The sequence below is a fragment of the Thermobia domestica genome, chromosome 7, assembly GCF_964235325.1.
Source record: "Thermobia domestica chromosome 7, izTheDome1.hap1.1, whole genome shotgun sequence".
NCBI lineage: Eukaryota > Metazoa > Arthropoda > Insecta > Zygentoma > Lepismatidae > Thermobia > Thermobia domestica.
This window is the reverse complement of record NC_137460.1, coordinates 292,293,932-292,306,588: the sequence shown is the minus strand read 5'-3', so window position 1 is coordinate 292,306,588 and position 12,657 is coordinate 292,293,932. Positions and strand designations below refer to the sequence as shown.

Here is a 12,657-nt window from a genome sequence, read left to right as displayed (position 1 = left end):
GCGATTTTGGTTAATTCCACTTCGAAACGGCAGCTGCTTTTCTGTGTGTGGTGTTTCTGTGGGACTTCCTCTGAGTGAAATTTTACGGTAGATTTCGATATGACCTCATTCATATTTCCCTTGTGAGTATAACTAAAATGTATGGAATATTAGGCGAGGTAGTTAATTAATTAATTTTATCATGACTTAGGTCCTAGGTTGTAGGTTCTAAATTGACAATTTTAACTTGTTGGTACCATATAGCTCGTGGAAATAGAAAATCAAATAAAATTAATAACACAAAATGGTATTTTAATTTATAAATAGTATGAATGTTTAACCATTATCTATTCTAAATTATATGTTAGTACAGCATCTAAAATCGAATATTTGATCGATTTTCTCAACCTGGATTTATTATTGTAACTCTCATTTTGAGTTGCAGCTAACATATATGTTTAGCATATATTCAAGCCCAGGATTAATATTCGTCGTAGCTAAATAATTAATAACTTATTAATCAATCAATAATTATTCAATTAATTGATTACTTCAATTATTATTTTAATTAATTGTATTGATTATCAAGTATTGATAGTTTCAATTTATTTCTGTTTTGCTCTCTTTTTTAGTTTAGTTTGAGACACTACAGTACTTTCTATAAGATCTTGAATTAGGCCTACGTGGGCACAATAATATTTATTACGGCCCTGGTGCGGTGACGAGGTTCTTGCACCTCAGTAAGTACGAAAGTCTACGCAATGATGGATGAGACCTATGGAACCTCATCCAAATCCCTATGGATGAGCCAAGCTATCAACAAATTCGTAGATATTTTCCGAATCGTACACACCACCATTCTGAGCATGTATATATATACACATCACAAAATGTGTAGTGGGGAGGGGATCTACTGTGCGTTGTTTATTTATGAGTCCCCCACACATTTGCTGAACATAATGCTTGACATAGTTTATATAACACTCAAAATATAACTAATTATTATTGAGCTATATGGAAAACCGAACAAAGTGACATAAAAGTGATAAAACTTTGTGAGTTGGTGCGTAATGGACTTACGCGCTGGAATAATGCTGGATGGCTAAGTGGTTACAATTTTTGCGAACGGAATTATACATAGGTGAGTACCATAATCGTTTTCTGTTCAAATATAAATTTATTTTTTACTCATTTGTTTACAATGTTACTTTAATATATATACATTTACATGTGATTAAGATGTTTTCTCTTTTTAATGTTTTAAAATACCTGCTACAAATTCCAATTCAACCACGAATTCTACATTATCTCATTGAAATTGTACTTACGTTCGTACATTCGCCAGCAATTATTTCTAATCCTTCACTATAAGCAGCCTACATTCGGTTAGCGAAATCCGAGTCTACAGCCTAAAATAGCAGACAGAAATAATTTTAAAATTTCAAGTTGATAAACCCTTTTTAATGATAGCTAAATTTAATCATTTTTCAGGCCAAAACAGTTTTTTGATTGAAATATTGGATTACCGATGGCACTATTGTCTTCAAAAGACATTCCATTTCCTGAATGTCTAAAAGATGTTATATTTCTGAGAAGATATTTCAGCTCTGCGCACCCACTCGCTCGGGAAAGGAAAGCAATAATAATACCATACGGTGATCAATATTTCTTTTGACTTAGACGTCACATGTTTTATTATATTTTTTTCATCGAATGTCAAAGGTATCAATTTGAATTTGTTTTTTCTCGTTCACATATCTTGTATGAATCATCATTTATTTTTTCTAATATTTGGCCCGTTACTTTATACTTGTTTCAAACACAAGCCGGCATTCCAGGCTTCTCTCCTACTCCCTAATTAATACCTTTTGATCTGGAACAAAATTTTCTTCGTTATATTTGTTTTCTATATAGCGTCTTTTTATTCTTGTATTGTTTCTGTAAGTTTTTGTATGCAATATCACGAGCTTCCTTTAATGCTGTAAATCGTTCTTCGTTTTCTTGATGGTTGCAAAGTAAATTGAGAATATGGTCTCGCAATATTGCGTTTACTCTTTCCACCTGCCCTATAAAAAGTGGGCTCCACTATCGGCGAAGTTTAAAGTAATGCAAAATTTTTCTGCCATTTCTTCCATTATTTTACTCTTGTGGGCAGACAAACGGTCTAGTAAAATTTGCTTAGGGATACCAAACTAATTTTTCGTATGTGACTTCCGAAATTTCTTCGGCGCAAACGTTGGAAATTGACTTGGCAATAATATAGCGGGTAGCCATATCAGTCATTACCAATATATACTTATATCCATAGATTCGAGACAATGGGAGGGTGCCAATCTCCGAGGACGATCAATTCAATTGGTCCATATTGAGGATATGTTTGAGGGTGTAACGCTATTTTGCTTTGTTTCCTATTATTTATCTGGCACGTTATGCATATCTTACATTTCTCATGTAAGAAACCTTTCAAATTCGGGATGTAAATCTTTTTATATAAGGCGTTGTAAATTTTGCTATATCCAAAGTGACCTCCGTCCATGGGGTCAGTGTGTGCCTGATTAAAAACTATATCCCTCATACTAAATGGTATGCATAAAAGAAGTTTCCTTCCCATTTGCGAAACGATGGATCCTATATAAGCGGTCATCTTGGATTTGGTACATTTTCTTCGCTTTTTTCAAAGCAGGGAAAAAAGTTTCGGGTCTTGGATCGATTCATAAATTGGTCCAAAACATTTGTCTTCTTAATCGAGTGACATCTAATCGCTGTTGAGATGATAAAAAGATGTCTAGTTGTTCGGGGTCAAAACCTTTTGTCTTTTCGAAGTTTGTGTTTCTACTCAAAACATCAGCAGTATTATTTTTCTCAGCTATGTGCAGAGGAATATAACGGTAATGTTTGAATTCCAATGTCCAGCGTAATAATTTTGGAGATTATCTCAAGTATGTTAAACTCTTACAGTCCGTCCAATGTACGAATTGATTACATACCAAAAAGAAATTAAATACTCTGCAAGCAGACAAAATTGTCCAAAGTTCTATGTTCCCAATATGGCGTTGTGTATCCGGTCTTAATAACCTACTGTAGTAGTCCAAAGGTGGCCAAGAAACATCTGATTGTTGTAGGAGGACTGCTCCAATGGATTTGGTACAGGCATATGTGCATAAACGTAGAGGTTTCCCCGGAATGTATGGTGCTAAAAGTGGGGCCTCTAAAAGGACTTGTTTTAATTTCTCAAAAACTTTTTGTTTTTCATCGCAGATAAATTTAGAATTTTTTCTTGTCATGTGCTGTAATGGGGCCACTAATTCCGCATAGTCTTTACAAAATCGGTGCACATAATTTGTGAGGCCCAAGAAAGATCGTAACTCTTTCTCAGATTTCGGTAGTTGAAATGATTTTATTGCCTTAATGATTTTTCTACTAATTTGGTATCCACTATTTGAAACAATGTGTCCTAATGCTAAAACTTTTTTCTGTATAAATGTGCACATTTCTACTGAAAGTTTGCGTCCAGCAGTACGCAATAGAACGAAAATTTCTTTCAATATGTCTACCATATGCTCTTGAGAATATGACCATAAAATATGACCAAGTAAAAGTTAACATTTTCTGTGTGTACGATTGCCAATATCCTTGCCATGATTCAGGAGTATATCGCTCGTGCAGATACGAAACCCTATGGGAGTAGCTGGAATTGCAAACTTCCCAGACTTGGAAAAATTAAAAGATGTGAATGGTCTTGATTCTGGTGTGATTGGGATAGGAAATACGCAGATTTAACATCGAGGACTGAAAACCATTTGTGTCTACTCATTGTTGGTAATATTTGGTGTATTGGTGGCAAAGATATTGCATGGAACTCAGCAAACCTGTTAAGCACTCTACAATCCAAGCAACATCTCAGAGAACCGTCAGGTTTTTGAATAAAGGGCATCGGATTGTTAAAAGAGTTCTCAGATCTCTGAATGATCTGTTGGTCCAATAAAATATTTATGTTCCCGCACTGAAGGACAAAGAGCAGCAGGAACTTAATATTGCGGCCTACGAAATGGTACCCTTTTTTTCAATCCAATATGATGTTCGTAATTTTCAACTTTCCCTAATATTTTCTTGTTCCAGGCAAACACATCCGCGAATTCGAAACAAAGATCTAGCTGTCTCTTAATTGCGGGTTCGGTCTTGTCTTCTATTACTTGTCGAGATTTACCAGTCTTTCCTTGCATTTACTATTTCTTCAATTTCTTCTCTCAAACCCTGGTCTTGTAAATCTTTCCTTGAAATACAGGTTTCTCCTCTCCCCAAAACGGTACTTTGATTTAATACATTTTTTCACATGTAAAATTTGTCACTTGTATGCATCCTTCTTCTCAAATAAAGTGCGAGGGAAAATAATTCCTTTTTTCGCTTGAAGCTCCAAATCAGGTTCCATTATCTCACTTCCGAACCATGCATTTTAAGCTTTATTGGAATGGTTACAGTTTATTTGGGCCAAATAACACTTTCGCGGTGTGATTAAATAGGAACAAAACGTTTTCAAAATGTTTGCAGCATCATTTAAAACGCTTGTGGGTTCATCGTAACTTTCTACTTGTGCAAATTCCCGTACTGACCCTTTTGTTTTAGTAAACGCTAATGGTGGGCGACCAAAGCTCTGTATACTCATGATTTTTCTCCCATAATCAATCCGTGCATTCTGCGTGCTAAGAAACTCGTTTCCTGTTAATAATTTGTTGGGAGAACCATTAATTATACGAAAAATGTGGTGAAAATTTGATGTTGCTGACATGTATTGTTTGGAACAACTGGTTTGGCGTTTAGGTTTAATTGGCTATATGAACTTCCTTGACAGGTACTATACTATTTGTGATTCAGCAGGATGTATGAAAATTTTGGCTATTATATGGTTGATATTGCTAATTGTTGTATGCTGGCGTATTGCCTCTAAATTTTTTCTTTTAAAACCTTTGTTCTTTCCTCTCTGCCTAGAATTCCTATTTCCAAAGTTATTTCCATTGTTGTTTGAATTGAAATTTCTATTTCCTTGATTCCTAAGTTGTCTCCCTTTGAACTGTCTCCTAGTGTATTGTTACTATTTCTTTATTATTATTGTATTGATTTTGATAGCTCCTTTGATTGTCTTTCTGGCTATGATTACCATAATTTTTGAATCAGCTAAAGCTACCTGCAATGGTTCTAATTTCTTTTCTAAATTTGCTATTTGAGATAAACTAACTGGCTTTTGTTCGATCTGCTTTTCTTCCTTTCTCTAAGCAAGTTTTGCAACTAACTCTTCTAAATCTGATTTCTTCTCACTGTCTTGTTTTCTTCATTTACTTAACATCTCCCTAACAGTTTCCTTTGGCTCGCTGTTTGTACGATTCTGCTTTCTAACTACTTTTACCTTATTTTTCTCTAATTTCTGTAAGCCATTCAGAAACTTATCTAAGTTAAAATAGGATTTAGTTCCGACCTTATCAATATAATAAGGTAACAAATCTGATGGTATGAGACCAATTTTCTTTTTATCTGACATTTTCTCGTTAAGTCTTTCGACTAAATCAAAATATCATATGCAAAGTTTATGACAGGTTCATCTTCTTGAAGTCTGTCACTAATCCAACCTTCAATATCTATATTAAATGCTGATCCTGTAAATTCGTCTATTGTTTTCTCAGTGTTGCGTAAGGCACGGTATCAATATTCTTTCTTTTCAAAAATAGCTTAACCCACTGACGGCCTATTCCTTTGAAAACTGACGATATTAATGTTTTCCTTTTACTGTCTCGTAACCTGCTATATTGCATGCATCGCCGAACTCTCCAAATATAACGCTATGTCTCTATTACTTTTTAAATCATATCTCGGTAACCTGCCATAATCAGAAAATACTGTGATTGCTATCTTCTGTTCTTATGATGTACTACCGCGTTGATTCGCCATATTTTCTACTTTAGAATCTATGCTAGGAAACCTCAAAACTCTACTATTGTTACTTCCTTGTCGCCGTGGGGTCAGTATTTTACTAATGTTTTCTATCCCAATATCAATGTCATTTATTGCCTTTTTACTTCTAGTTAAAATACCTTCAGTCATTACCAATATAAAATAAATATTTATATATAGATATAAACACCACCTTAGAATATTATGCTATCACATTATTGCAAAAAATCAACACATTTTTATAAAGTTGAAACGCGAAGTACGACATATAGTGGCACAACGCATATACTTGGTTATTTATTTTATTTAATTTTCTATTTTTGACTGTCTTTTCATGTACAAGTAAAATTCAAATATTAATCATTAAATGATGTTCAGCAAAACGGAGCTAAGAAAGAAACGAACAAAGCAGACTGCATAAAAGCTTGACATAGCATTTAGTTTATAAAATGATTATATAACATTGACATTAAAGAAACTACAATCTGGCAGATTAATCTAATTGTTAAAAATGAGAACAAAATTTAAATTATGTATTACTCGAAAGGATTATGGAAATCTAATGTCATGAAGTTTATAGAATGTTAACACTGACACAATTTCGGGTATGTCAGAATTGCCTAGTATCGCGAACACAGGCATTCTAGGGATTGTAATCACTGTACCACAATGAGGAAACAGAAGTTTCCTGGAGCAGAAAGAGAACACGCTGCTGACGTCATGGTTAGAATGCAGATTCCAGATTTGAGGAAGTCAACAAAAACCAGAAGATGGGAGGTCTCGAGAAGGAAGTAGAGAAAGTTCAGCGGAGAGAGAAGTAGCTGACTAGAGAAGTAGAGGCGGAGAGAACTTCGGAGCGCGAAGTGGAGAAGTAGTATTCTAAGATAAAGAACTTATGTGTTTAGTCACGGAGAAGAGTCGAATTATAAAAACAAGTAGTTTATGTTGAATTCAGTTAAACTATATTCTGCCTTGTTACCATGAAAAAGTAAAAGATTACGCCTCTCCGTTAGTGAAATTTATGCACGACATCCAGGAGACCTAAAGACCATCGTTCACGCCAACCATCTGGGATTGCCTTTGCCGAGCGGCCATCATTTCCAAGGACTACTAGGAAGATTGGATGTATGTGTTACTTTCTAAATCAGTTATCAGCGGTTCAATGTTTAGAGATGCCCTATTTGATCTGGCGGGAACGAAATACCCGAATTTGTCACACAACATATTACACATTAATTGAAATTACATAAACAAATTATTTATCGAATTTGAGTTATCGTTTCATGCAACTTATTAGTTCTCGCTTAGTCTGTGTTTACTTTCGTATTCCCGTTCATTTTAGAAGGTGAACGGAAGGTAACATTCCTGCGTTCAAATTCGTCCCCAAAATTTAGACACTGAACCAGGATTGTTCACATGGCGGAGATGCTTTAAGATATAGATACTTGTTTGTTCCATACCTCTAATATTTAATATTGACTCGCCATTCACATGGTAGAGACATGCTGTGGGACATACGCCGCTTGTATTTATCGCAGAGATACAAGATATTGACCCACTATTCTCATAGTGGAGTCTGTGGAATTTTGTCCACAGAACGTTCCGAAAAAAATGATAGAATATTGAGAATTAAACCAACCCATTAGTTAACATTATACATTAAACCCAACCCGCCCACCCTCGCTGCTAATCTAAGAGTAATGATTATAGTAGAAAACCCACCCATACCTGCCACGATTAGGATAAATATTGTAAGAATATAATAAATGAATGAAGAAGTAACTCGAACGCGAGCTCAGAAAGCAGTTAGGGGTGTACAAATTGGCATTGATAATTTTTTTTAATCTAGGAACTCCAGGTAAAAGAAAACAAGCTAAAACAATAAAACAGGATAGGGAATTAGGGTGTTCAAGTCTTAAACTGAATTTTCAATTAAGACCAGTAGAAAATTTTCCCTCGAGTCCGATAGTTCAATCATTTACAGAAGATTTTGAATCCATTGCACAATTTGATAAAAGTTTAATAGATAAAGAAAAGATAGAAGAGAATTTAAGTGTATCTATTACAAGTGAAGAAAATCCTGAATCGAGTATAGAAAATGCTGAACCGAGGTTAGTAGTGAACACAAAATGTCGTCGATGTAAATTTTACGCTTATGTAAGTAAATTACTAAAATTTGACTTGAAAGCAGATAGCGATATAATATGTTTCTTTGATGAGTTTGGCGACTCGTGTCACATGGTAGGACTTAATGAAAATAAAAGGAAAGATTTGCTACCGAGTGTGTTTAAAGGTGCAGGAAGACCATGGATCAAATTATTTTTAAAACGGTGAAATGTAGAAGAAATAACTTATAAAGAACTGCGGGACAATATAATAGAAGATTTTACTAGGACAAATGTGACAATGGATATAGAATAAAAGATTACATCAGGAAGATGAACCTATAATAAATTACGTATACGATATGTGTGAGAGGCTACACTCAAATAAGTCGGATAAGAAGATAGGAATTATAGTAAGTGCATTACAACCATATTATATGGAAAAAGTAGGAACAGTGTCGTACTCTACAATAAATAAATTTGTGTAAGACTTACAGATAATTCAGAAGAATAAATGTAAGGTAGGCAAACGAGTAAAACGAGAGACTGGCAAGGTTACAATTAAAGATTTGGTTCAGAAAAGTAGAGAGAAGGTAGAATACGAAAGTGATTCGGAAGTAGATAGGATAATTTTGAAGAAGGAAATTAGAAATAAGAATGACGTAAAGGTGAAGTAGGAACCCCAAAGTATAGCACAGTTAGCTCAGCTAGAGAAAAAATTAGATCAGTTGCAACTAACATTATCGGCGAAATTTCAAGGGAATGAAGAGCAACAAGAGAAAAAAGGAAATTTATCAAAGATCAAAAGAGTGGAAATAGTAGAGGATATAGAAATTTTAGGAATAGAGGTCGAAATCTATATAGAGGAAACAATAATAGGAATTGAAACAGAAGTCAGGATAATTACAGCAAAAACAATTGGAATAATAATAGAGGAAACACTATTTTTGCAAATAGAAGATGAAATAGAGGTGGTAACTGGCGTAGTAATAGAGGAAGACAAAGACAGAATTTTTGGCAGGGTAGGTCAGGAGATTACTATATAAATACGGGTCAATGGCAAGGATGTTGTCATAGTCAAGGTCAACCGAGTGTGAGTCAACAACCTCAGTGTGTACAAGCGGTACCAAATCAAGTGAATAGAGCAACCTTTTATGAGCCGGTGGCTAATCAAAATTTAAACTAGATAGTATTGTAAATGGTCTAGGCACATTTACAGGTAATGGTGTAAAGGTATGTGAAATTGTAGCCTCAATAAGCCAAGAAAATGACATGTTACTTCTACCAATTGAAGTGGAAGATAGAAAGTTACAGGCAGTATTAGATAGCGGATCGCAAATATCGATAAGAAAATGAACGTTTGATACCACCTAGTGCTAAGGTAATTTCTCAGCAGACAAGGATTAAAGGGATCACGCAAAATGTATTAGTGATAAATAAATTGGCAATCGTAAAGTTTACGATTTCAAATCAGACATTCCACTTAGCGTTTAGGGTAATTAGGATAATTTCTCATACGAAGTGCTAATTGGTAACGTTTTCTTAAAAAGTCATGATTGTCAAACTATGGAGAAAGTGAAATAATTGTACAGATTTGGAAAACCACTGAAATAATTGTACAGATTTGGAAAACCACAAATTAAGAAAAGTGATATGCCAGACTCAACTTCTGTGTCAGAAAATGTAGCGATAGGTGTAATATATAGTTTGAAACCTAAATGGGTATTAGGTCACAAAGTAAGGTTACCTCCTAGAAGTTGAGCTAAAGTTGTATTTAATGTAGTGAATTCCTAGAATAGTAGAGAATTTTTGTTAGAGCTGAATAGATATTTAGAAAAAGAATATAACGTGTTTATACCACGTGTATTGGTGTCAGAAGAGAATAATAAGGTAGAGTTAGTGAATCCCTCAAATAAGCTAATCATGTTAAAACCAAATGTGATGATGGGAAATGCTGAGGAATGTAAGTGAGAAGAAGTTAAGAGTAGAAGGGCTAACGGAGGAGGATATAGAAAAGATTTTAGAAGCAAGAAAAAATTTTGACAAATCTAGACTAAAATTTGGGAAAAATACAAAACTACAAATTAGACCAGAAAGAAAAGTTGTGATATGTATATGCGGATGTATTTGCATGGAAAGAGAATGAGTGAGCTCGAGTTAAACATTTTGAACATCATATAGAACTGAAAACAAAGGTCCCATTTAGAAGATAACAGTATCCAATACCGATAGCATTAAAGAAAGAGGTTAAAGGACAGATAAATATTTTGTTAGAACAGAATATCATGACGAAAGTAGTAGTGCTTACAACTCACCGATGTTGTTTACTAGGAAACCTTCTGAAGCTGTGAGAACGGTCCTTGGTTGTAGATTTTTAAATTCAAAGGGTAGGTTTCACAGCGTGGTGTTACCGCCAACTCACCAAATTTTAACATTTAAGAGACGCCATAAATGGTATTCCATTTTAGATATAAAAGCGGCATATTATCAGGTGTCTATCTCTAAAGAATCAGGAGAACATACAGCATTCAATATACCAGGTGTAGGAGCATATTAATATAACGTTTTACCAAAGGGATACGTTTAATCACGAGCGGTATACACTAAAAAATGACAATGACGCTTGCGAACGTGAGTCCGGAAGCAGTATCATTTTACATGGATGACATATTTGTGTATGTAAACGAGCAAGAAAGAATGGTCCAGGTGTTCAAATCAATATTTCAGAGATTGAGACACAATAGTCGAAAGTTGTCCGTAGAAAAATGCCAAATCATGGAAGAAAAATTACTGGCGTTAGGTCCTCTAGTCAGCGACGCAGGTTACGAGATTAGCCCGAAGGTCGTTGAAGCAATCAAGGCTCGTAAACCACCAAAATCGGCGAAGAAATTAAAGTCGTTTTAGGCTTAAAAACTTGTCCGAAACTTTTGTAGAAATTATGCGGAAATAGCGGCAGTTTTTCAACCTTGCTGAAGAAGGGTCCTAAGTTCTAATGGAATGAAAATCATCAGGACGGATTTAAAAAATTAAAAGCAGCATTATTGAATGCTTCCTTGCTATCTTCATTTCGGGAGAACTTACAAACCAGGGTATAAACAGACGCATCAACAAAGTCTATTGGTGTGGTATTCATGCAGAAACAAGAGAATGAACTCCCGTAGCGTATTATAGCCGCGTGTTAAGACCAAAAGAACAGCTAAAGGACATCGTAGAATTAGAAATTTTGGCATTGGTGATTGCATTAAAAACATTCAATTACTATTTATTCAACAAAGGGTTCGATTTCTTTACTGACTGTAGGGCGCTAACATATCTCAAAACAACGCCATAATTAGCTCCAAAGCTAGTTCGTTGGAGCCTGGAATTAGCCCAGTACAATTATGCCCTCTTGATTGTCCGGGAGAGAAAAATCCCAGCGATATGTTATCACGAAATACAGACATAGAACCATCAAAAGTAGACGTGCATTTCGGGACATTATAGGTAAGTAAAGAAGAGTTTGAGTTAATTTAACATTTGACAAGGACGTGGATGTAAGTGAATTACAGCGAAGACACGTTTTTCAGTCCAATTATGAATACAATTGAACATCCAGAAGACGCGGATGTAAATGCACAGAAACAGGCTAGATGACACATCATTAAGAACAATAAATTATACCGAACACAAAGATTGGCAAGTGGAACTAAATTGTTGTGTATTCCATTCTCATGAAGGGAACAAGTTTTTAGGCAATTACATTTTTCGGTATATGGAGGAGGTCGTTATAAAAAGCATTACTGGTAATTTATTTTCCTAATATGAAAAAAATCTTCCAGGAAAAAGTAAACCAATGTGTAAGCTGTCAAATACAGAAGAGAAAAACAGGTAGAGTACCGTTCTATGCTTAAACATATTCCAGTTATGTACCATTATAATTTGTTACCCTAGACGAATTAGGACCTTACAAAAGATAGAAAAATAATAGAAATAAGTATATTTTGGTGTTTGTTGATAACGCGACTCGTTATATGATTCCTCGAGCAGTACCTGCAATAAATGCGGAGATAATAGCGCAGGTAATATTTGAAGAGTTAATTACTAAGCACAGGGTCCCAGAATTTTTGAATTCGGACAGGTTGTTTGCTCACCGGAGTAAGATCTTGGAAGAAATGGCCGAAAGGTTTGGAATGAATCTTCATTTTGCGAACACAGGAGTTCATTATTCAAGACGCAGTTCTGAACGAGCAACAGCGTCAATACAACATGTCATGAAACATTATATTGATAAGGAAATTACGATTTGGGATGAAATATTACCGAGTTTAATATTTACATTGAATACAAAAGTACATGATGGGACAGGATTTTAGCCATGTTATTTATTGCGCAGACAGGAGCCAAGAACTTACTGGGAACAGGACTTAGAGACATCCCTTGTGAGTACATAGAAAACGAAGTACGAATTCAAGCGGTTAAGGACGCGAGAAAGTTTGCGTACCAAAATTTACAGAAAAAGTTCAGATCACAGAAGAAACAGATTGAAAAGAAATTTCATCAATCTAGTTTTGGCGTTGGTAAAACGGTACTTATAAAGGAAATGCCTAGAGCCGGGATCCCAAGTGTTTTTGGAGGACGGTATAATGTTAAA

General features: G+C 34.9%; 1 protein-coding gene across 1 annotated transcript; it reads left to right on the top strand.

The window, feature by feature from the left end:
• The first annotated feature begins 12,037 nt into the window (after window positions 1-12,037).
• On the top strand, window positions 12,038-12,379 carry LOC145689799 (uncharacterized). The gene has a single exon (XM_081764004.1). It carries the CDS (start codon window positions 12,038-12,040, stop codon window positions 12,377-12,379), a length of 342 nt encoding a protein of 113 aa, XP_081620130.1.
• Window positions 12,380-12,657: the final 278 nt, after the last annotated feature.